General features: G+C 38.8%; 2 protein-coding genes across 11 annotated transcripts in view; one reads left to right on the plus strand and one right to left on the minus strand.

The window, feature by feature from the left end:
* bcar3.S (BCAR3, NSP family adaptor protein S homeolog) overlaps positions 1–4,785 on the plus strand; it is a 77,013-nt gene extending 72,228 nt beyond the window's left edge. For all 4 annotated transcript variants that reach the window (XM_018260998.2, XM_018261001.2, XM_041561521.1 and 1 more), the window contains 2 exons: positions 453–659; positions 1,436–4,785. In XM_018260998.2, the coding sequence (XP_018116487.1) occupies positions 453–659; positions 1,436–1,596 (368 nt within the window). In that variant the 3' untranslated portion in view covers positions 1,597–4,785. The remainder of the gene's footprint in view (positions 1–452; positions 660–1,435) is intronic.
* fnbp1l.S (formin binding protein 1 like S homeolog) overlaps positions 3,426–26,846 on the minus strand; it is a 73,245-nt gene continuing 49,824 nt past the window's right edge. For 2 of the 7 annotated variants that reach the window (XM_041591347.1, XM_041591344.1), the window contains 13 exons: positions 25,951–26,098; positions 25,279–25,341; positions 24,974–25,078; positions 23,514–23,642; positions 22,838–22,984; positions 22,463–22,666; positions 18,165–18,287; positions 16,281–16,295; positions 12,270–12,379; positions 11,164–11,296; positions 10,681–10,775; positions 9,625–9,770; positions 3,426–8,908 (listed from right to left, as the gene is read on the minus strand). In XM_041591347.1, coding sequence (XP_041447281.1) covers positions 8,730–8,908; positions 9,625–9,770; positions 10,681–10,775; positions 11,164–11,296; positions 12,270–12,379; positions 16,281–16,295; positions 18,165–18,287; positions 22,463–22,666; positions 22,838–22,984; positions 23,514–23,642; positions 24,974–25,078; positions 25,279–25,341; positions 25,951–25,989 — 1,488 coding nt within the window. In that variant the 5' untranslated portion in view covers positions 25,990–26,098 and the 3' untranslated portion in view covers positions 3,426–8,729. 7 annotated transcript variants of the gene reach the window in all.

Raw genomic sequence — 26,846 nt, forward strand, 5'->3', positions numbered from 1 at the left:
CTTTGACAGACTCATTATTACAGAGACAAATTCCTCTTGCTTCATGGACAAATTAGTATTTAGGCAAGGGCCACACTAGATGGATCGATCCGCGTTCCCGCTGCTGCTGTTCTGGGCAATGTGCTGCACTCGAATGCAAGCAGACACGGCGGATATCGGCTGTGAAATGCAAACTCTTGTGGTTTGAGTTGAAATCCGCTGCATCTGCCTGTACCCAAGCAGAGACAATACTTCCAGGTGCAAAGAGAGCAGCAGAAGAAGATCAGCGGGAGAGGGGATTCATGGCCTGTGTGGCCCTTACCTTTAATAACCATGTCAACACATACTGTTCAGTAGCCAAGGTAGTTTTAGTTATGTAGTATTATTTAATTTACATGAAACACTTAGACACTGCAACAGACTTATCCATATATCTATTTAATTAATAAGATTTATTTTAACTCCATTTGTAGGTCTGGATGCTCAAGAAGATACGACTGTCCCTCTAGTAATGCCTCTAGTTACGCTGTTGGAAAGGCAGTCGGTTATTTTTGAAGGAATGGACTTGTGGGAAAAAAACGACCGAGGCTGTGAAATTATGTTTAACAACCTGCAAACAGCTCGGCAGGTAGCTCAGAATGCGACTGTGTATAAGAAGAATGCAGAGAGGATACTAGAAGGTAATGGGAATTGAGCTTGATGTATCATACAAACGATTAATTATATTAAATGATGCCAGATATAAATACATATTTCATGGCGCATGAAGCTATTTCAAGTGTTTCTTATTCCTGTTCTGATTAGTAGCTCTGTGTGCAGGAGACAAAATGTTTAAATTAGCCTTGTATCACATGTAGGGAAATCTCCAGCATGTCCTTGTGCACTCGTCAGGCAACTACAGGAGCACCATGTGACAATGTTCATTTCCACGGTAGAGTGAAACGCTGGCTTTTTTTGCTTCTAAGTTCAGCTTTTAACTCTATTGTTCACTCAGAGTATAGTGGAAGAAGATGCCAGTGAATGAGCTCCTACAAAACTACCTCAGACCAGTGTTTTTTCCAGTAAACAGGGGCACTGGAACTTGATCCCTAAAGTCTACAGCACATGGGGCATTTTGATCCTGCCTCAAATGGCTTTTCATTGACATAGAGGGTCTAATATAAGGTGACTGGCATTATCACTCTGAGAAGCAATGTATTATGGGGGTGTAAGTGTTTTGATTGGTGCTACAAGGAGATGTTATACCCAGGATCCCCTCTCCCTCAATACTCTGGTTGTATCTCCCCCATGGAAGGCACTACATTGTTGTAGCTTTAGGAAGCACAGATGTAATACACATTTTATTCATATCACCCGGCTGAAAACATTTAATGGAGAGATCCTTTATGATGCTGTAGAAACCAGGTCTGATCAGTATTAATAATGAGTGACCATTTCATTTCTGTTTCCGTACCAGGATTTAAACCTGATGAACTGATGAGTGAAATCTTTAAAACAGAATTTCAGATGCGACTCCTGTGGGGCAGCAAGGGAGCCTTGTTAAAGCAAAGTGAAAGATACCACAAGTTTGGGCAAATCCTGACGGCTCTATCACGGAAGCTCGAACCTCCCTCCTAAAGAAGTGACCACTGGTTAAACCTTTCAACATGAAATCCAAGCTTGCGATGTAGGACAGAGACTTTTATAAGTGAAACAGACACAAACCTGTGAAGTAGAGGAGATAACAAGACATTTCCAAGTTGTGTATGTTTATGTAAATGTTTAATGTATATTTGTTTTTAAATGTGCATAACAGCTATTTATTTACTTCCATAAAATGTAATGGGGTCAGTGACACTGAAAAGGATCCAGTATTTCTAAATGATTCTTCCTGGGCAGAAATCTAGGGGCAGGGATTTTAAACTAGAGAGCCACAGGCTGAAGGTTGCTGCCAGAACATGGCACTTTTTTATGGTGAAAATTAAATTGCTAGCAGGTGTTTTCCGGCTTTTAGTTTTTTGTGCGCCGTACACACCATAATTCCAATTTGTTTGGCTTTCTATCCACTAGCTGTAACTTTACAGCAACCGTAAATGGATTGTGGGGCAATACAGTTATGTCAATATGACTTATGGGCCTAGAGCAACAGTCTCTCCATGTGATTTTATGCAGGAAGGCACCCCATCAGGTCTGGACTGAGGATTAAAATAATCCTCAATCCAGACCTGATGGGCTGATTGGGCTACACAGAAGCCCAATCAGCCCACTAAATACTGAACTTCTATGGCACCTTATAGTAGCCCCGCATTTGCCAGAACCCACAGATTGCCAGTCCGAGCCTGCACCCCATGGCTAGTTCCCGTTTTTTTTTTGGTTTTTTTAACCAAAAAAAAAATTCCCCAGGCAGCAGTACAGTAACCGGAAACATCTGTGTTAGTCAGCCATAAGCAGCTGGAAGTGCAATGTACTCTTCAGATGAAAGTGACTAAGAACATTAGCACACGGGTGGAGATCAATAGTACCCTGAACACCACAAATCCCCATAGCAAAGAGTGGGAAACAGTCTCGGGCTCGTTTAGAAGGAACCATGCAGTGTACCAAGTGCAAATTGGAAAAAGAGCCATTACCTGCCGTTTCTTGTACTTTGTAGAGTATGCTTTCCAAATGCACACTGCATAGAAACACAGAGCCTTGACCCCAGTGATGCAAGTGCTCTGTAAGTGAGAACGATGGGGTGTGCTCTTGTGCCCCCCGAGATTAGAAATGACCTCTTCTGTCTTTGGGACAGAGGTATCTCATCGGATCTGATTCAGTGAAATAAGTGTTTAAGGTAAAGGACACCTGTTGACTTTTATGCAGTGGACAGTTAGTTTCCATCTCCTAAGGGAGCTACATGGGACTCCAAAGCCCTTTATATAATATTGCTGAAGTTGTCAAAACTACCCCACATAGAGCTGAATTTCCTTTTTTTTCCCCCTTTGCAAACTGAATTGCCAAGTGTGATTTCAGTTACTGTACTAGTGATCCCAACCAGGGCCAGAAGCTCCCACGTGTGGCTCCTTGGGTAAATATTTTCCAGATTGCAGAACGAATCTCTGAAATTTTGAAGGCTGAAGAAATGAAGCATAGCCCCTATGTCTAATAAACCAATCGTACAATTAATGACCAGTCCAGGCACTAGAGTTTTTGTTTAAAAAAAAGCTATTGGTATAAAAACTCTATAGCCCTGGAAATACTGATTAGACTTAGATGGGGGGCAGTTACCCAACTCCCAGGGAGCACGGAGAAAGTTTGATGTAAACCTTAGGGTACGTGTGCAGGTAACAACTGTTGTGGCTAATAAACCACTTATTCATTGTATTTGGTGTTGAGAATGAACATTTCATGTAAGTTATGACTTCTGTGAGATAAACGAGTTGTCTCCATATTGCGGCGATTACAACAAATAAGAACAAGCTGGCCATAAAAAGGTTTCCTTTGTTTTATTCCATGAAAATATTCTCAACAGAGAACACTATTTTAAACAATGTATTTACCAATAAAAATCAACGTGTGCACATTGGATTAAAAAGAAACGTTCATCGGGGGGTAAAGATGTATTAATACGAGTCACGTTAACAGAACAATGACTGTAGAACTGCGTGCGAGTACAACGCTCTTATACTTTCCTATCTACTCATTTACGTTGCCTTGTTTGGCATAAAAGCGAATAGTGAGCGCGTGAAAACATTTGCTTTATTGCTTGGTGCTGACTGAACGCACTGCAAACAATAAAACAACCTGCAACCATCATACAGAACATATTTGTTGCCAGGGGTCAAAACAAAGATGGCAGACTCCTCTGGCAACAAAATGGTTTAGCAACACGATTACTATATATAAAAAGAGAAAAGAAAACCTACAAATGTTTGTAGTTTTGTTGATAGACGCTATATAAATAACCCTTGTGTACAATATTCAGAATCTAGTCAAACTATTTAAATAGTCCCAGCCTGTTATCAATGCAATAGTGGTATTTATCTTCCTCCCCTTTCATGACGAGTACAATTGGCCTGACATCGAAAATTTGTACATTTTATAGGAAAACGACTGAAGATAACACTGAAGGACACTGGGAAATATGGTCACAGCCAATAGAAACCTGGCTAAATACACACTGGATTGGAGTGCTGCAGCTCAAAGCCAAACCTTTTTATCCATTTCGGATAACAATTCAGTAGCAGTAAAATGCCACAACTTGAACTGGACATATAGCCTACATATAGCAATGTACAATTTTTAATGAGCATCGCACCCTGTTCAAGCAGAAAAGTTTAATTTGCTGCTGCAGAACCATCTCCTGAGGCTTCCCTGCTCAGTTCTAAGATTGCTGTTACATAGAGTCATAGAACTGAGCAGGGAAGCCTCAAGAGAAGCTTCCTGTCCTGTCTGAAAGGCCCTTATGCTACATATTCACAATGTTAGTGTAAAGACTTCAAAAATGTGAAATCTTTCAAAATAAAAACTCAGCAATTTTACACTGTTATATGGCAGAGTACATGTCCCATTAAACCACCAGACCACTAACACGACACTTTCAAATTTCTATTTTGATTGCGTAACGATACGGCTAGTCAACTCTCCAACACAATAAACCACGACTCCGGAGTCTGTGTGAATAAAAGTATAAATTAGACTTGGCCCTGGCGGAACAGTGAGCTACAGTTTAACACACTCACAAGTTTTGGAGAAAGACAAGTGACTGAAGTGGGCTCAGTGGACATTTATATGTACAATATAAACAGATCAGAATTCAACTGGTTTATTAAAAAAAAAAAAAAAAAAAAAGTAAAAGTGCATACAATTATAAAATATTACCATTATTTGTATAAGGTTTATAGGCCAGGATGACTGGAACTCATGATAAAAAATGGATTTGGATTTCGACATCCTCCATCTGTTGCTGAACTGCACTACAACTACATACCATTAACAACATGTAGTGCAACATGAGCTGGAAGGACACAAGTTCTGAATGTAATAAACCCATAACACAAGCGCCAGGAAGCCGTTGTGGATCTACAACTCCCAGTTAGCTCCTTAGTGGCTCATTGAACTTGCAGGAAGGTGGATTTTCCATGGATGCGATCCGTGATCTCAAAGGATATTCCTGCTACTGTGGAAAAGGTTACAGCCTCTGTGTTAGCAAATCAGCATCGAGTCCATATTCTATAACAGTTATCAAGAAATCACAAAGAATTTTCCTATTTCATTGAATTAATAGGCTGTTGCTTAGGATGGTTACGTAACCACAGCAGTCTAGCCGACGTTAAAATACAGAGGGTTGTGAGAGTTTTAGCTGCATAACAATTGCAGCGTTGCCATTTCAGTGGGGAGTGGGTATCATTGAGAATCGGTGTGGTAGGCACTCCAGTTTAAGGCAGCATCTGAATGGTAAGTAGTCGACTTGGTCTAAAGAAGGATGAAGATTCTCATTCGTTGGCCAATGTGCCCAGTGTAGAATGATCTTCCCAATGAGGAGTGTGGGGGGGGGGGAGAGAACAGGATCCGGATTTCAGAGATTTCCGTCGCCAGAAACGGTGCACAAAGGAAAAAGAATTGTAGGCAAACAAACGCTTTATCAACGAGAGAAAACTGGAATGTAATAAGTTACCGAGAGAGAGAGAGAGACGGACAGCAATAGCAGCAAAACTTGAGAGATGGGCATTGCTATGAATGGATTTAGTGATGATAATAATAATAATAAGTTGATATGAAGTAAGGCAGCCCACGGAAAGAAGAACAGACCCATGGAGGAAAAACAATAAAAAGAACAAAAAGCCCACTACATGCAGAGTGTTAGGGTCGAGAATGGAGATGGCACAGGCAGACATTCACATGTTAAACCCAACAGGCAGCTGGCCTTGGGGATAATACTATTGGGTGGATCATGCTAGTGAATATTCTAGAACGCTGCAAATGTTATTGCTACCCTGTGAACCAAGAAGTAGGTTAACTGAACTAGGACATCTTGAACCACAAATGTGGAACCTTTTTTTTTGTTGCAGGTTTTATCTAAAGGCAGTGGCACATGAGGTAAATGGTGCAGTTTTGTGCCCCAATGTTCTTCTCCTTGCCTTGTGTGCCTCGGCCTCAGGCTAAAACCACAGAAGTATAGCATGACAGTTTTATAGGACAATGTTCAGCCTGCAGTTAGTCCGGATACAGGCTGAAGTATCTGGTTGAGATATCAGGAGAGCTCAGGAGGCCACAGTTCAGTTAAACCAAGGAAGAACTACCAACCAACATTCACTTTACACCTGAAAGCAGCTCAATAGGGAATCTATTGTTACTTTTAAATCTTACAAAAGCATAAGCAGTGTTTTTAGTAACTACTAGTTCTATTGAGGTGCCAAAACATGGATGGAGTGAAAAAAAAATATATACTTTTTGTTTGACATAAAGAAAGAATTTTGTCATGAATAGGAGCGGCCAGATTGCCTGACATTGGTGTATGATATTCTGCTATAAGAACAATAACCAGAGTAGAGGATAAATGTCCCAAATGCAAGGCCTGCCAGTTAGTGATCTTCAGCTCCGGCTCTTCTGAGTAAATGAAGTTCTATGATGTTTGCCATTGCGGAATGAAAATATCAGAAATTGTGTATTAACAATAGATTCCCTTTAATGAACATTCACTAGTATGTTTTCCACTTAAAGTCAAGTTGATGGTAAATTTCAGCAAACTGCTGCTTGCATTATGCACTCAGGTTATTGCATCAAGTAATAAACTGAGGGTGTCACGGAGTTAGTGAACAATGGATGCATGTATCATGCACTCATGCTTGTTGCTGCTCTCACATGGGCCCGGCCTATTCCCCTCCCCTTAAAAGAAGCTGCATGTAGCCGCCTTCCACATCTCGCCCAGAGTCACAGAAACCCCTCTTCAGGAACCTGTAGTCCAAGAGGAAAAAGAGAAAAAAGAGGCCAGTTACCAATGCACTTCAGATGGAGAAAACAGAGCATGTGTATTTGTTCCTTTTGAGAGATATTTAAGCCAAAAAGAATTCCCCAGAATACAATAAAGGTTTGCTAGCGGATAGCAAGCAAAGCAGTCTCCCTTTCTGAATATGGATGCACAAGCATGGAGGAACCTATTGTGCACAGAGCTAGCAAATAGGTCTCAAGCTTTGATTATGATTCCACAATTGAGCATGCCATAAATAAAAGACAGCAGGCTAAATGCCCCAACATTGCCTATAAAAGCAACAGTCAAAACTATTATTAGGGTTCAGGGTGTACCCCTGCATCACTATACTTTTTCAAGACTGCCCTTGAAATAGGCCCTTATGACTAAAGAGAACGTCATGGGTTCCATAGACGACTTCATATGGTATCATCATGCAGTAGTGGTCCCTAGGATACGCGACGTGTGTGTCTCCTGAGAAAGCTTGAGGCAGGAGCACACCACAATCCATGGCATAAAGCTAGAAGGTGCCAAAGGTTCATGATCACTTAAATGGAGGCATTGTACAGAAAAGTGTAAAAAATATTCTTATGCCCCATATTGGAGCTATATTTGGTATTTAATGTTTTTTTTTTTTATAACCATTAAGACATTGTGTTTATTCAGAAAACCTAAGCTCCTGAGCATTCCAGATAATAGATCCGTGTGTGTGTGTGTGTGTGTGTGTGTGTGTGTGTGTGTGTGTGTGTGTGTGTGTGTGTGTGTGTGTGTGTGTGTGTGTGTGTGTGTGTGTGTGTGTGTGTGTGTGTGTGTGTGTGTGTGTGTGTGTGTGTGTGTGTGTGTGTGTGTGTGTGTGTGTGTGTGTGTGTGTGTGTGTGTGTGTGTGTGTGTGTACATACACACAGTATATATACACACGTGTTCCTGTACAACATAGTATGTAATGATTTTGTATCGCAAGAATTTCTGCAACTACTAGTTCCCTTTTACAGAACAAAGAATAAAATAAAGGCACTGCTATATTGTGTTATGAAAGAATTCCCATATGTGATCCTAGTATGGTCATATTTATGGCAAGGCAAGAAAGAATTCTAATGATTTTGCCTTGAATGAATTTTCCCTTGAAATTATTAATAAAAATTGTCTTCTTTGGAACATTGTGATTAAATACAAAACAGACTACAAATTAATCAGGAATTACATTTAGAATTACAGTTTAAAAAAAAAAACCCAAACCATCGAATTTACAACAATTAAATATTTAAAGCCAGGAGCACAAATTCCATGGTTTGAGAGAACCTGGTCATGTTCAAAGTAAGAAGTTTCTGTCTTCATCTGCAAAATATTTGTTGTTATCGCTTGTTTAACATGAAAATCTAATAAAATATTTTCAAAGTAAGAACCGTGCAGATGAACAGTTTGCCTAAAAAATGGTTAAAATAAAAATTAAAACAACCCAAACTAAATGTTTTTAAAAAGTCAGAGGGCGCTGAAAGTACCATTACTGCAAGAATTGCTTGTACAGAGCAGGTATATGGCTATTCAGCGCTCAACCAACCTACTATGTAAGCATTATTCAAAACCCCAACCCAATTTCAATCACAGCTGGGGGAGCTCAGGATGGAAAGCCCTGGTCTAGGGGCAAATTAAAAAAACAAAACCCTAACCAAGACCTGATTATAGGAAATAGTTCCAAGTTATTTGTTTTTCTACTAAATATCCCCATTAGCGAAATCTCGGAGCTCACACAGTGAACAATATACATCAGCTAATAACACTTTGTCCTTGTGCCTTTTCTGTTGGACCAGTAGCTGGTGTATGTACATTAGATATAGGTTACTGCACCTTTACTGTTTTTTTCTAGAGTGATCTCTATGTAGGATGTGGGTACATAGCCCTCTTCTCCATTTTGTTTCCTTGCTCTTGTCCATCCATCCCCTTTATCTTCCTCTATAATATACAAAACTTCCCCTTCTTTCATTGCCAAGGTGCCTTCATTATTGCCTAGGAAGAGAATGTTACAATCATGTTACATACTTATGTATATAAATAAGCATCATATTTACAGATACATATACGGGTTGCATATTAGCTCATATTTTGCATATAAAAAGCTAAATTGGACACATTTTTTACATATAGTATAGGGGCCCTTTTATACATTTTCTATTCCACTCCCTTACCACGACTAGTTCATTTCACTAGACAAACTGAGCCAAACTTTATGTTAATGGTAAAGGAGTTTGTTTCATCTGGCGAATTTTCACAAGCAGAGAAATGCCTCTGCCAACTATTACTAAACTGCGTTGAATTGTTCTGTACATACTGTATGCAATATGTCAGAATCCACATGTACAAGTGATGACAGATACTTGCCATTCAAGTCAAAAGTAAGCAGCAAGTTGGCTTGGGGTGTTATAATACCAGAACCTGCTTAAATATGCATAGCTAAGATATTACAGATACAAAACATACTCAAGAGATAACATCCTGCTGCCATAACTACAGAGCTACATAATGCATCTTCCTGCATTCACATATAATTCTACATTGCAAAGCTCTAGGTCCCTCTAGTGGTTATGTGTGTGCATATACCTAGAATTCAAGAAGCACACAAAAAGCCTTTGGAAATGCCAGTTTCGTTTTGCAACACTAGTGGGCAGCTTGAGAATTTCCACTACTTTGCGAGTATTTACACTCCTGCCAATGAAGATACATACCATCAAAAGGATAGAGTGATTTGCAGTGTCCTATAGCTGGAAGAGGTTCATCATCATCAAATTCATCATCAAACTCGGGGTGAGCATGGTGCTGAGGCTGTACTCTGCCTTCCTGATTGGCATCTTCAGTATAACTTCCTTCAGGGCTAAAGACACAAACAGGTTTATTAAGACAGCAACATAATTAATGAATATTACAGACTGTTCTTGGGCTCCTATAGTAAAGATTCTAAGTATGTAAGCCCTTATTTATGTCGAAATAACAGACAGGTGTGCAACGAAGAAGACTGCAAACACAGACACCTTAATGGTTAAAGGGATAATGTCATAGAAAAGATTTTTCTTTCATAATGCATCCGTTAATAGTGTTGCTCCAGCAGACTCCTGCAAATGAAATCTGTTTTCTGATTTTTTTATATATAATTTAGAAATCCGACATGGGGCTAGATATACTCAGTTTCCCAGGTGCTCCCAGTCATGTGACTTGTGCTCAAACTTCAGTACTGCTGCACTGCAAGTTGGAGTGACAGCGCAGATTTCCTGCATGTGGGCTCATTCTACCGGATTACAACTGCTCCTGTTTTTTCAATGGAGTGACATCGTCCCCTCCGTTTTCCTCCCCCCCCCCCGTTACCCCCCCAACCGGAGAGCAGGCTCTATGAGCCCTAAGCTTTGGTTGGGGATAATATTTTTGCTCAACAGGTGCCCTTTAAATGCTTTTCTGGAGGATACCATGTTTGATGTTTAGCGCCAACCCACTCAATCCTTGTCCCTGGTACAAAGCTATGCTTGAAGCATGGAATGCAAATAAAATATAGCAAGGGCTTGTACCTGCTTGAAAGAACCCTCGTGTGCCAGTGAATTCTTCCTTCATGAAGCATGGAATGGAACATGGCACCCTAGGCCACAATGAGATTGTTCCCAGACTACAACTGGGAAAGACACACACTGTGGAGTGAGTCAGTATTCCAGATATATAAGTGGGTTAGACATCTGGGGAGGAATACATTGTCAGAGTATATTTCTGCTTAACTATGGAATACGGCAAGTACTGACCTCTCTCTTCCTTGTGCTACAAGATGATTGGCTTCAGCACTGTGCCGTCTCTCACTTCTCTGGGACACTTTGCCTTCCACTTCTGATAACCAACCCTAAAATAAAAAAAATGAAAGTTTCAAGTCCATTTTCATTCAATGAAGTACAGATATTCCAAATTAAAGGCGCATAAAAATACAAGGTGCACATGATTTACTGCAAACTAGCAGGGACTCACTGCTTATTACTCTATATACTGTTCTCACTCTAGACTTGTTCTGTGCTCAGGACCACATAAAGAAATAGAAACTATAAAGAAATGGTACCTTTCTTAAAATAATGCATGGGAAAGTAAATATATCGAGGAAACAGTAATAAGTTACTTTGATTTTCTAAAAGGTGCTTAAAATAAACTGAGGAAGCTCTTGCGTTTGTCCTCATTGATACATTAGTGATGAGGATATTTACACGGGCAAACCTAAAAGCCATATCAAACACACCAACCTCGTTTTTATGAATTTCCATCCGCAGCCTTTCAATGTTGCTCGTTGTTTCAGCTATTTTTGGGTGCAAGCTGCCTGGATCTCCCATCTGTGGGTTCTTCTCGTAGACGTCTTTCATTTTATTTAGCGCGTCTCTATTGTAACAACGATAATAAAGTAATTTTTACTGGGTCTGTTTTGCTGGGAGATTGCAGTATATTCCTTTTTAAATTCTCAAGGAAGGTAGAAAATGGAATAGTCAGACAGTTTATCTGCAGTGCCATTCAGTTGTAAGGGCAGTTTCCTTTAATGTTCAGCATTGGGCTGTGAATGTTTCCATTTTCATCAGGTTCTCTTTGTTTTCCATTAGCCAGGAGAAATCAAAGTAATTTTGGGGCTTTAATACTGTATTTTTAGTAACATGAGAAGGAGGAGCCGAAATATCAAAAACCATTCACCAGTGTCTGTTATGGCTTGACATACATTAAAAAACGTTGACTGCCATCATTAGAAGCACCAATCACATAACAAGCTCTTGCATGAATGCCTACCTGCAACTGCAATGGGATTGGTTGGGTGATTTGGAGCCGCATATCAGCGCTGTAATCAAAATGCTCAGAATCTCCAAGTATTGAGTATTTTTAAAAAACTACCCTGCCCCTGATTTTTTACATGATGATAGAAAATGTAATTGTAAACAACTTTGCAAGATACGTTCAATACACTTTCACATTAAGGTTATGTGTAAATGAAACCGCAACTGAAAGCAGCATCTGTTTATCCTTTTTCTGGGTGTGATTAAACCAATGTAACAGGAATCAGGTCACCTCACTGTTTCAGGAGTGCCGGGAATGCAAACAGCTAGACATATACTGCTTTTAAAACCACTTAAAATGTTAAATGAACGTAAATTGGAAAGTTCTTTAGAATTACATCTTCTTAATTTATCCCAAATCCAGTTATTAGGTGGAGATTCCCCCAAATGCCAAACAACTTGGCTGAAGACTAATCATCTGATTATAATAACTATATGATTTACAAAAACAAACGTCTACAGCCCCAATAAAAATATTCCTCTGGCCTCAAAAATTATACAGCCACCACTGCCCTTCGGAAAATAGTACATACTTTTGATCCATCTCCTTCTGAAGTTCTCGACTGAGCTCATCAATTCTCTGTTGCAGCCTCTTGCGTCTTTGTTCTGGCGGAAGGTGGCTGAAATCTTCCAGAGCTGGACCCTGTTTCAGAGAAACATCAAGTGTATCAGGGGAAAAGTAAAACAACACAGAGCAGCTCACTCAAGATCCAGCACACAGAGGACGATGCATGGTCTGACAAGCAGAACACACACATATGAATATCCTGACGTGGATTTTATCTATGCTGACAAAATAATTTCTAGCATCCCGAACAGGAAAACACACTGCAATCAAATACATAGAAAGGGAATCTTACTCTAGTAATATCTCAGGCAAAAACTATATTTCCCAGGGGCAGGTCTAGGAAGGAATAAAAAAAAAACAAAAAAAACACATTTTGGAGCAGACATACATTATGTTTAGATTCAAGCTATCGGGAGTCAGGTAAATTATTGCTCCTTAGGCTATTTTCTCAGCCCATGAACAAAAGCCACTTATAATTAATGAATTGGCTTGACTTCACGCACCCATGGCATATTTCAGAAAATGCACATGTTTTTAGGTAAAAATCCACCCCCTGTGACATCAGAAGTGTTTGCAAAAACCAATAGTGCATTGCTTGTGAGAAAATGAACGACTATGTTATTTGCATGAAACGTGTAGTTAATGGCAATTATTTATATTTTGGTATGAATCCAAATCCTATGTGACTTTATGGCAAGGACTCTGGATTCAGACTCCCAGCAGAGCAAGTTTCACTCTCACAAGACACACAGGAGGATAAATGATGCTGTATCTGGAATGGTTGTTTTTATATTGTACATTACATTTATATATTGTATATTACAACTTGAGTGGTCTGCATCTGATTTAGCAGTGAGCGTGGATGGGATACAGGTAATGGCTTAGACAGAGCTTTAATGCATCTGAATCTGTATGTGATGTAAAACAATATACAATAATGAAGGAAAAGCTAAAGCGTTGTATAAAGAGGGCTCGATTGTAAGAGTGACAAGGCTTAAGCTGGCCATAGACGCAAAGATCTGATCGTACGAATCGAGGATTCATACGATTTTCAGACCGTGTGGGGAGTCCCCTCATTTTTCGTCGGAGATCGGACAGGTTAAAAGATTTCTGTCGGCTGCCGATAATTTCTCTGCATGTATTGCCGATCGTACGATTTTCAGTGGGAGACTGTCACCAGCTTTTGTTGGACTTAACTTTCGCATGATTGCTGTCAGGGGCAGAACATCGGCTGATCTGTACTTTTACTACTTTATTTGATCTGAATGGTTAGTGGCAGATCAGGAGATGGGGGAAGTACGATGGGGAAGTCTGATCGTACGAGGATTCGAATGATTGGATCTTTGCGTCTATGGCCAGCTTTAGGGCTGATTTGTAGTTTCCTATCCACAGTCCCTAACCATATGCCAATAAAAATAAAGACAAAAACCCCAAAACAAAATTTCCTTCCAAAAGAGAACTCAATAAAAAATGCATTAGGTATCTAGGACTTGACAAGCAGAAATAACCTTGATGTCATTCCATTAATAAACATGAAGATATTATGGTCCTTTCACATGATTATAAAATCCATTTACTTTATTAAAAGTGGGTCTTTATACAGCAAGGAGAGCGTAAATGCAAATAAGTGAGGGTGAGCTCATAGTCTGCTGTCGTATCTAAGTTCCTGTGTGTACAAATAAATAAGATTGGGTTCATGAGCTGACCACTTTAATACAGGTGGACATCGACGCCTTACAGACCATAACATAGGTAGAGAGATTTACAGAGAGAAAAACAGGCCCAAACACATACAAGTGTCAGCGTTCTGCACATGGTATAAGCAATGACATGCAATTAAGCCATTGAGCATTGTTATCAATCTAGTGTCTGGGATGTTTAACAAATGATTCACCCTCGGATTTGCATGAACATGATGCCTGCAGTCATTATGTAAAAAACCCAACCACTTTTATTTAAAGTGCTAGTGCACCCCCATTCAACAGGAGTTCAATGAAGAGACTTTGTTGAGAATGTTTACATTATGAAATATCTGTGGTGCTTGTCATATGTAAACAGGGCAAAATCAAGTATAAAATAAAAGTAAAATCACATTCTACTTTCAGTTGATACCTGTGCGATCAAAGCAAATCAGCAATCCACAGATATGGGCTTCTGTATAAACTAAACACAGCCTTTGCCCATCTACAGACTTTCATTGAACAGCTGATTTGCTTTCATTGTGCTTGTTGTGATAAGAAACAAGACTTTTCAGATTCTGATAAATATATAAAAAACAAAAACGTCCTAATAAAAGCAGTAGTATGTGCGGCAAAAGCCAAATTCACTGAAAGAATTGAGAAAAGGGGGTCATGCTACGCCTTTAGGGTAAGGTCACAACTGGAGATTCGGGGAGATTTAGTCACCCGGTGACTAATTGACTCTTCTTTGGGGCGACTAATCTCCCCAAACTGCTTCCCCCTGCTACAACGAAAAAATGCCTCCAGCATGGCACTTGCGGCGCTTCGTTTTTTCAAAGTCACCGAAGTTGCCTCAAGAGAAAACTTCAGGCGACTTCAGAAAACGAAGCGCCGCGAGTGCCATGCCACAGGCATTTTTTCATTGTAGCCGGGCGGAAGCAATTCGGGGAGATTAGTCGCCCCAACGAAGAGGCAATTAGTCGCCAGGCGACTAAATCTCTCCGAATCTCCAGGCGTGACATTACCCTTAACATGGCAAAATAAATCTCATTCCGGTGTAGTAAGACCACTTCATTTTTATTCCTGGGCCCAGCAAGAGTGTGCATGTGCTTCTTCAAACTAGAAAGTGAACACAAATGTGTTCCACCCCCATAATTTTATGGTTTTTTAAAGAAAAAATAATCTAAAAAAATTTAAGTATTTCAAAGTATTGAGAATATCATGTAGTGTTTCCCTGTGATGGTAAAACTGAACTGTTTGCTTCAGAAACACAACAATAGTTCATATAAACAAGCTGTGTAGCAATGGCGGAGATTAACAAAAGGTTATATGGCACAGGTTAAATAGTGGCTAACAGATAACACCATTATGTTCTACAGAGCTGATCTGCTATCTACTGGGTAACCCCATGCTACACAGCAGCTTATTAATATAAACCAGGGATCCCCAACCCTTTGAACCCGTGAGCAACATTCAGATGTAAAAGGAGTTGGGGAGCAACACTAGCATCAAATATGTTCCTGGGTGCAAAATAAGGGGTGTGACTAACCCATATGTGGACTGTCAACCAACATGAGGCTCTGTTTGGCAGTACATGTGGTTTTTATGCAACAAAAACTTGCCTCCAAATCAGTAATTCAAAAATAAGCACTTGGTGTGAGGCCACTGGGAGCAACATCCAAGCCGTTGGAGAGCAACATGTTGCTCACGAGCTACTGGTTGGGGATCACTGATATAAACAATAGTAGTGTTTTTTTGAAGAAAACACACCGTTTTACCAGTGCAGGGCAAAACTATTATATTTTCATGACTTTAAAACACTCACCACATATGAGTTAACAGGATCAGCAGAAAATCTGATTTTCCATTTCATATGGTCAAATGATCCACTGAATCAAACTGGTAATATTATAATCACATTCTTGAAAGGATAATGGGACAGCATTAAAACCAAACACTATTGGACCCCTATATTCAAAAAAGGCACAAAGATTGCCCAAGTGTCTTGTGATGCTACTCATCAACCATTTTTTTTTGGTTGCTTTATACAACTGTGGGGAGAAGTGTTGATTTTACAAAATACAAAGTAAATGGAAGAAACGTATAAACACACAAAATTCTCAAATAAGCACATTTTGCCAAGAGGTGTTACACGCATGTGCCCAAACACAATTTTTGCGTATGACAGAGCGTAGAAAGCTGTGCCCACGGGAAGGTTACGGAGTATGTAACAGAGACAGACACTTTCATGCCACTGAGCTTGAGCAATGGGACACAGACCAGCACACAGTTCTTACCATCCGTAATGACCACTGTACCGATCCCAAAAACAGAAAGAAAGGGCAAGTTATTGGACAATATTATTACATACTACTGTGACCTTGACAAATCATGAGACCTTACAAGAAGTAACATGTATCTGAGTATTTTGATAAATGAAAGCCATCATTACTTAAAGGGCCACTGTATATATTGATATTCCCTTTGAATCTGTCAGACATAAATCATTAAGACTTATTTTCCTATTGCCTTGTTGCCCTTAGCAATAGAGGTGTTGCTGGTTTAGTTTGCATCTGAGGCCTTGCCTAAACTGCAATTGTCTCAGGTTTCCACAATGATTCCCAGCCCCTCCTATAAGCCATTTATTGGGTGAGCGAGACGTTAGCTTTATAACGCACTGTACAGAAAGATGATACGACTATGACAGCACACATTCCCCTGTAATATGCATGAAAAGTGTAATATGCATTACATTATATATCCTGGTTTTCTCTCCGGTTCAAATGTAGTGTCTGAACTAGGATTTTAACAATATTTGTGTTATGAATGTTTTTTATGCTCATTAGTAGGTTTTGCCTTAAAGATAGTCGCTTAGTGGTGAAAATGCTGACACGTCTGTGTAATGTTAGATGTCTTCCCGCCAGTCTGTGTATTTAAGGCATTTTTTAATGATAATTAGACACTTTGTGAAAGGCCTTGGAGTGGGCTGAAACCTCAGTCCGTGGTTTAACAATACATTTTTTCAATATTCTTAAGACTCAAGAGTGCGGATTTTATTCGATTTTTTCCCACAATAAAAAACACTTTAATTTTTTGTAAGACCCGTGAGTGCAACTTTCGTGGACTTCGTTTTAAATAGATTTTTTTGAGGACTGCACCCAGGCATATATGTCTCTACTTTGTGAGTGCTGGCATCCATTACATTATTTAAGCATGTATAAAAAAAACAACTGTTATTATTAGGAGGCAATAACATGAACAGATAAGAGCCCCAATGTAAACGTATGGTAGCAATATATAGAGCATTAAAACACTCATTTGCCAACAGCTTTAAATAAATATATTTTGCTATGAATGGCCAAATATGGATAAGTGGTTTTAGAGTGAGAAATAACCAGCAAGCAAACAGTTAAGAGATAAAAACGAAAATAGGCCAATGGCAGATATTAAAGGGACACTGTCATGGGAAAAAAAAATTTTTTCAAAATGAATCAGTTAATAGTGCTGCTCCAGCAGAATTCTGCACTGAAATCCGTTTCTCAAAAGAGCAAACAGATTTTTTTTATATTCAATTTTGAAATCGGACATGGGGCTAGACATATTGTCAATTTCCCAACTTCAATCACTCTTTACTTCTGTACTGCAAGTTGGAGTGATATCACCCCCTCCCTTCCCCCCCCCCTCCCAGCAGCCAAACAACAGAACAATGGGAAGGTAACCAGATAGCAGCTCGATAACACAAGATAACAGCTACCTGGTAGATCTAAGAACAGCACTCAATAGTAAAAACCCATGTCCCACTGAGACACATTCAGTTACATTGAGAAGGAAAAACAGCAGCCTGCCAGAAAGCATTTCTCTCCTAAAGTGCAGGCACAAGTCACATGACCAGGGGCAGCTGGGAAATTGACAAAATGTCTAGCCCATGTCAGATTTCAAAATTGAATATAAAAAAATCTGTTTGCTCTTTTGAGAAATGGATTTCAGTGTAGAATTCTGTTGGAGCAGCACTATTAACTGATGTGTTTTGAAAAAAACATGTTTCCCTTTAAGAACAAGCCTACAAAAACCACCTTTATTTTTCTATTGCCCACAGCAAGGAGATTATATAGTGCACCTCACACAGGAGCAAATCCACTGCACACAATGACTGGCATGCACGAGTCTGACGCTTGACTTACCACTCTTTTTATTCCTCTCAGAGAAGCAGCTCTCTGCCTGTGTGTGTTAACCTCACTCACACAATAGTGCAGAGGGTCACTTTCTGACATGGTGTCGTGCAAGGGGCAGGGTGGGATATTGCTCTTAAAGTAGAATATACAAAAGGAAGAAATAAGGTCACTTTTAGATGATTCTTGAAAGATTCGGTCCCATAAGACAAACTATTCTTTAAAACTTACTGTACATTGGCACTTTTTATTTACCTTAAAATAATTAACTATATTCATTTTGTTGGATTCACTTTCAAATCCTAAAAGTGAATAGTCACACACATGTAAAATGCCATCAGCAGAGGTTTCATCAGTCCAGCGTAAAAAAAGTGACTATATTCACTGTGCAGGAAGTCATTTCCAGTACCTATAACCTCCTATGTGTTCACGTGTTTAACAAGAAAGGGACATGGCCATCTCAGCCGGATCTAATTTGTAGCATTACCTCACTGATGGGCATGTTTTAGTTGACATGAATTAATGAAAATATGATTTGCAAGTGATCACTTATTATTCACAGGGTAGGGAACAAAGCCCAACCCCCAACTTGCCCCCTAGCTGAGCACCCAAAGATGCAGGACTTGCTTTCAACATATGAATACAATGATGTCTTCATGATGGGAATGTGAGGGAAAATACGTAGCGTCCTTCTAACACACATCCATGAAGCACCAGTTACAGAGTGTCTCCAGGGTGCAAAGGAGGTCTGTACTTGTTTCCCATCCAGTACCTGATGTAAAGAACACAGCTGCCTTAAAGGAAAACTAAAGCTTAACTAAAGAAGAAGTAGCTAGAAATGTTGTACATTATATTTTTGGCACTGCACCAGCCCAAGGCAACCTCAGCCGTTTAGCAGTAAAAATCAGTGTCTCCAAAGATGCCCCAGTAGCTCCCCATCTTCTTTTCTGCTGATTCACTGCACATGCTCTGTGCTGCTGTCACTTACTGAGCTTAGGGACCCACTCACAATATACAGTACACATAGAATAGAAATATCACAATATACGGCCGATTAGTAATTAATACAGATAATTACTACATGGCAGGACAGAAACCAGTGCAATTAGCATCAGAATTTAATAATCAGCCCTGTAGCATCAGTTTCGTGCATCCCTAAATTATACCCCTGTACAAGACATTTGTAAGTGTACGGTTTTACAGTAAATATACTTACTATAAGATGTTTTTTTTCCAACTGCAGAATTTTTGTTTTATCAATAAGTTGTACATTGTGATTTTTTTTTTTCAGTAATTCAACTTTTTTATTCATTACCTTTAACAGTGGGAAGGACAAACATCACAGCGGATTGGCTGTGGACGCCACAACTGCCTGCTTAGTAACAATGTCGCTGTCCCACCAAGCATTTCTTTTATATACTAAGTTACTGTAACATCACCTTAAAGTGGACCGATCACCTACACATAAAAATCTGCATAATGAAAGTCTTTGCAAATTAAACATGGAACTCAAATTCTTTTTTTCATTAAAAATTCCAAACCTGTTATAAAGGTGTTTAAATATCTGAGCTGTCAATCAAATATTGTCTGCCCCTCCTCTATGCCTTAGGCATAGAGGCGGGGCATACAATCACTTTCCATTCAGCAATTCCCAGATGTCAATGCTCTCAATGCTTTCCAATTCCCTCCTCCCACTCTATAAGTGTGTAGGGCACTGCACATGGGCATTACGTCCCCCATTCGGGCGCATACACAAGATTTTGGGGTGATACACAACTTGTCTTAAAGGGGTAGTTCACCTTTAAGATAACTCTTAGTATGTTATAGAATGGCCAATTCTAAGCAACTTTTACACAGATTTTTATTATTAATTTTTTATAGTTTTATAGTTATTTGCCTTTTTCTTCTGACTCTTTGCAGCTTTCAAATGGGCGTCGCTGACCCCTTCTAAAAAGCAAATGTTCTGTAAGACCACCGATGTATTGTTATAGCTACTTTTTATTACTCATCTTTCTATTCAGCTCATCTCCTATTCATATTCCAGTCTCTTATTCAAATCAATGTATGGTTGCTAGGGGCATCAGCACCCTAGCAACCATGCAAATTGAAGAGCTGCTGAATAAACAGCTTAATAACTCAAAAACCACAAATAATAAAAAATGAAAACCAACTGCAAATTATCTCAGAATATCACTCTCTACATCATAATAAATGTTATCTCAAAGATGAGCCACCCCTTTAATAACAGTGTCCACAAAATGGCTTCTGTCTGCGTGCTGTGATTGTGTAATTCTAAGTCTAAGGCAGACAACATTTGAATAATAAATTTAGTGTAAGTGAAGTTTATTTTGCTCAACTAACATGCTAGAAAAAAAAATGGAATTATTTATTAGGGTGACAGGTCCCCTTTAAACTGCCTGCAAAAGATGGGATTTGTAAAAAAAAAAAAAAAAACCTTGAAGGGAATATAAGTAGCCATACAGCTGCCAGTCTACACAACAAAGCAGTTGAATCCCACATGCTCAGTTGCTAGAAATTCACCAATGCTCCGTGAAGATCAGTGTGTCCACCTCTGTGTCAAGCTGATTTGTGGTTGGGGCAAGTAAGTGCAAAATTTTGGTCTTTCCCTACTGTCCGATATTTTACAAATGGAATTATTTACAGCAGGCTATTGGTAAGCTGAATGGTTGTTGCCGACAAAGGCTAATAAATTACTGTGGGAACTGGCGTCTGAAAAAACCCTACCCCACAAAAAAAAAGAAAAAGAAAAAAGAGATGAATTGCTTCCCAAAACCCAAGTTAAAAAACAAGTTTCTGTTTGAAGTGAAGAATCTCAGTTTCATATGGCTGAACAGAAAAGGGAAGCAAGCAGTCGATGTCTAGACATGCTTAGAACTGCAAAAATCTCAGCTATAGTCAGTGCAAGGAAATTCATATGCAGAAGCTGCACCGACCACAAATGCTACCCAGCTGCCACTACACTTGATAAGAAATATGGGTCTACAAAACATATTCTGTTATCTGACTTTCAAGGAACACTACTTGAATTCTCTATTGTATCGAACCTACATATTTGCATGGATCTCGATTATCTGCATGACAAACCGACCAGCATATTGTAAATGCAAAGTAAGCATCAACAGTGACATGGTTCATCAACAAGTAGAACAAAGAAAACACTGCAATTAAATGGATTGCAACTCAGTGTGCAGGCATGAACACTATCTGGTCATCAAAGGAAACCCATGTTATAACCATTTACCAATCCTATAAGCTTATGGTGTAATGCAACCACTCCCTCATCTTGTTACATTATGAAGTTATGGATTCTGAAACTTGCAGTTCCACTGCATTCCATATTGGTGCTGTACAGATTCTCTGGAAAGCATAGGGAACACACTGAGGGAGGGCCCTAAGCCTTAAAGAAACAGTAACACCAAAAAATGAAAATATCCTACAGTAATGAAAATATTATGCACTGTTGTGCTGCACTGGTAAAACTGGTGTGTTTTGATTCAGAAATATAATTTATACAAACAAGCTGCTGTATAGTCATGGGGGCAGCCATTCAAAGCTGAAAAAGAAGAAAAGTCACAGGTTACACAGCAGATAAGAGATAAGCTTTGTAGTATACAATGGGATTCTTATCTGTTATCTACTATGTATTTTTTCCTTTGAATGGCTGCCCCCTACACAACAGCTTGTTTATATAAACTATAGTTATTTTTCTGAAGCAAACACACTCGTTTTACCAGTGCAGGGCACCTATTCATTTTATTGTCTTTAATTTTTTGGTGTTACTGTTCCTTTAGCTAAGTTATCTTCATAGGTTGCAGTGATCGCATAACACATGCTGCCAGTGGGAAGAGATACACCTTGTGGCTCACAGGACTTCTGTAAACATGAGTTTTTTAATGGACATTTTTTAACATCGTAGCAGAAGACAGAAAGGTTTTAAATCTGTTTGCAGGCACCACCGTGTGTGTGTCTAAGAACCTACTGTGTAATATGTATACAGCACATACATTTACAGACTGTATCATCAGATATGTCACCTTACCCCTATATAAAGGAAGGAACAGGACATTGCAAAATTTACTACAAATTTCTACATCTGTCCAGTTATTTAAAAGCAAGTTTGCTGTGGTTAAAAACGGGTACATGTATAAAGTTTGATTAGGGACAAACTTCTGTCCACTCTTCTAAACTTGTTTCCAGTTGAACACAGAAGTTAAAATGGTACCTTGCCATACAAGTATAGTGGGAGTCATAATCAACAAACACCACTGTTAGTTAAGTGTGTAGCTCACCTTGGGTTTCTTTCCAAACAGCCAAAGTTTGCCTTTGGCTTTCCCAACTGTCATTCTGGGATCAGGCTTTAATGATTCTTGCTTTGGGGTACTGATGGTGCCATCAGACACTGTCCTGTAAATATGCTGGCTGTAGTCTTCAAAGGGAAAGTCCCCGGGAGGCTCAAAGCCAGATTTGAAGCAATCCACCACTATTTGGGAGTCCTGAAATCAACAAAAAAAAAAAAAGTAGCAAGGCAATTATAATTAAATATCCTTCCCAGACCTATTTCGCAAGTAGAGCATTTCATGCATGCAGTTCCATTAAATATGTAATTAAGCTGCTCCAATGTGTTGTTAATTTCCTAATGCTGCCTAAGAAAAAAAAAAACTCACCCTCCTCTCATCCACCGACTTGGCTGCTTGAACCATTCCTTCTAAACACTTGGAAATAATGGGTATAACTTTTCGCTCAGCATCAGCAAAGCCTTTATAACATTCACTTAGCTTTATAGTTCTGCGTTCATCCATTTCTTGGAGGTGCTATAACGAATAAACAAAACAAAAAAAGACAAGGTAACATGGAAACGCTGTCCATTCCTGTAGCCTTGCAGGGTTAATCATTTCTAAAGATCCTGTGCTGGACAAGTGAAAGGCACCATTGTGCGTTCTGTTTAAATAAACGGATGGACTACACTGCAGAAAAGAACAGAGAGGCCTGTCAACGAAGCAAAGCAAAATGTCATAGTTACTAAGAAGCTGCACAAATAATTGTTATTGATGTACAAACCCGGGCAGGATTGTGGCAATTAAGTTTGTGTGTCAAAGTTACAATTAAATTTGTGTTTCAACAGCAGAGACTCCTACAGTTTTAATCTGTTACAGGTCATGTAATAAAATGTCCAATAAACAGAAAAGCAAAGATCCGTAACAATATATAGTTTAGCATAATTATTCTTTTTAGCACAGGAAAAGATATTCTAGACTTGCCTGAACTACCAAGTAAAAATGTGCACCACTAATAATGCAGATATTATACATCCGTGTATCCGTGTATTTTTTAGCATCTTACCTTATATACCTGTGGGATGACAATATAAAAATGTTTGTGTTGCTCTGCGTTGTAATTCTGGAGCTGTGCAGCGTACTCATTTTTACTTTCATCTGCCATGTGTGTGCGCAGATGGAGCTGCTGCTTTGCCTGTAAATACGTGGAAAAATCAGGACATATGCTATAAAGAAAACAAATCAGCTACCCCTAGTAATCTGCTGTAATACATCCCTAGAACAACAAACTATCTTGCAATATTCCTATTTATATATTTAGTTTAGGGATGCACGGAATACACGATTTTGGATTCGGCCAAACCCCATGAATCCTTCGCGAAAGATTCGGCCGAATACTGAACCGAATCCAATTCTTAATTTGCATATGCAAATTAGGGGTGACATTTTTTAACTTCCTTTCTGGTTTGTGACAAAAAGTTCCTTTCCCACCCCTAATTTGCATATGCAAATTATGATTCAGTTCGGCTCGGCAGAAGGATTTGGCCGAAACGGAATCCTGCTAAAAAAAAGCTGAATCCTCGCAGAATCCCGAACCAAATCTTGGATTCGGTGCATCCCTAATTTAGTTGGCACACATTAAAGGTGTGGTCCACCTTAAAGTTAACTTTTAGTATGTTACAGAATGGACAGTTCTAAGCAACTTTTCAATTGGTCTACATTTTTTCTTTTTTATACTTTGCCGCATTCTGATTTTTTCTGGCTTTCAAATGGGGGGTCACTGACCCAATCTAAAAACAAATGCTCTGTAAGGCTACACATATATATTGCTACTATTTAATACTCGGCTTTCTATTCAGGTCCTATATTCATATTCCAGTCTCTTATTCATATCAGTGAAAGTTTGCTAGGGTAATTTGGTCCCTAGCAACCAGATTGATTAAAATGCAAACTGGAGAGCTGCTGAATAAAAAGATAAATAGCTCAAAAACCACAAATAATAAAAAAATTAAAACCAATTGCAAATTGTCTCAGAATATCACTATCTACAACATACTAAAAGTTATCTCAAAGATGAACAACCCATTTAAAATAGTACTGAAGTTGGGAAAGGAGCACAAATAGCTGGGGCTAAAGATGATGATTCTTAAATGGGACGCATGTGTAAGGAGTCTTTTCATTCACTGGGGAAAGGAGGGTGGCTAGATCCATGATATGATACAATAAATGTGCCTAGCACATTCAGATGCTGCAAGATGAATCCAGGTGCATCACGAACCTACAATACATTTACCACACATTCATCACATATAGGAGAACCCATTTAACAAGCTATAAAGGACAAGCAGGAAACCATATTGTGGAAAAACTTGCCAAACAATTTAGTAGAGAGATATAATGGTGAAGAGACCTGAAGCACAAAAAAAAAAAAAGAAAAAGCTTTAACCTTGAAAGTTTATAGGACTGGTACACGATGCCAATAGAGTCCTATATATAAGCTCCATGCTGGAGGGGAGATATACTTACCTTTTCAACATCAGATTTTGTGGCATTGGTGTCATTATCCAGTCTCTCATAGGATTGTTGAGCTTTCTCTGCCTCTCTACACTCTCTTTCAAATTTCCTCTTGCTCTGTACATTAAATAGTAATTAAAGATTGAGCATTAGCTAGCTTTCGCAAATAATTAAAACAATTAGCATTATCGTTTACAATGTGTATTTATATCTAATATTTACGGAGCTTCCGCCCACCAGATGAATTACTCAAGAAAATAAATGACATTAGCGCGTTATGCTTTGTACAAATAATGGAAACGCATATTATCACTCACATTATCCATTTGTTTTAAGCACATGTCCAAGTATTGCTGAGCTTTGCGTCCTTCGTGAAGATGCTGGGGGGAGTCAAATAAATAATGATTAAACATGATTTTCTTATCGTCCCTTGGATTGGTGTATCAAAGGGAAATTTTGTACATATGGAGCCTTTTGCTCATTTGCTTAAAGTCAGAAGTCGCAAAATGTCATAGCAACTATCAAACATTAAAGTGGGGAACAAGGAAGATAAGGTACAGGTATGGATCCATTACCTGGAAACCGGTTATCCAAAAAGCTCCAAATTACGGAAAGGCCATCTCCCATAGACTCCATTATAATCAAATAATTAAAATTTTAAAAAAATGATTTCCTTTTTCTCTGTAATACTAAAACCGCACCTTGTACATGATCCAAGCTAATATACAATTAATCCTTATTAGAAGGAAAACCAGCCTACTGAGTTTTTTAACGTTTACATGATTTTCTAGTAGACTTAAGGCATGAAGATCCAAATTAGAGAAAGATCCGTTATCTGGAGAACCCCAGGTCCCATGCATTCTGGATAACTGGTCCCATACCACATTTTAGCATTCTGACAAACAGACCCTTCTATAAAAAAGACATAGAAGGCACACATTTATAGGCAGCTGAGGAAAGTTTCCAAAAAAGCAATAAAATTGAAATACCGATTTCCGTTCTCCTTTTATGTCATTTGAGTATCTCATGATCTCAGCATAAACTCTATGGCCGATTTCTTCTGCAACTACCTCTCGTTGTCCAGCATAGTCATTGAGCTCATTTAGAATGTTGTAAAAAGATAAACAAGAGGTGAATCTGCAATAGAAAGAAAGAAATATGATCATAATAATAATTTTAAAAAAATGTTTTTACTTTAAGGCATGATGACCTTTAAACAGAACACCAAATCTGTTACGATTTGGTCTGCTAATGAACAAAAGTCTGAACCCTGATTTGCCCATTTACATTTGATCCATCGTGCAGAGCTTTAAAGTCGTAACTTTACAGGCCACATCGATCAGAAATTGTGGCAAAACAAACTGTACATAATCATGTGACTTTTCAGGCAACTCTACACAATATTGGGTCAATCACAATTGCGAAGTTGAAAATGCCAGTTGAAAGGAATTTAACAAATATAAATTATGTCAAGCTAAATCTTATTGAGGTGTCATAGGCAACAATTAGTGTATGAAAATTGTATTTTTTGGGGGTTTTTTTCTTGTGATATTTTAATTTGTAAAGAATTTATTTGAAATTAGAAATTTGCTTAGTTCTATACACTGTGATACAAATACTATAGTAGAAACAGCCCCGTATGGCCAGAATAAATGATACAACACATGAAACCACAGAACATTCACCTTCAGCCACAGGAACTACACATTACCACCAGCCACAACAGGAAAACACATCTCAAAAAAAGTACACAGAGCCACCCACAACTCACTCAGTACAGGATAATGTGACCATTAAAAAAAAAAAAGTATTTAACAAACAAAACCATTGGCTAATTCACAAAAGATTTCTATCCCAGTCAGCATAAACGAAAAGCTGGAGACCA

Source organism: Xenopus laevis, chromosome 4S, assembly GCF_017654675.1.
Source record: "Xenopus laevis strain J_2021 chromosome 4S, Xenopus_laevis_v10.1, whole genome shotgun sequence".
In the NCBI taxonomy this organism is placed as follows: Eukaryota; Metazoa; Chordata; class Amphibia; order Anura; family Pipidae; genus Xenopus; species Xenopus laevis.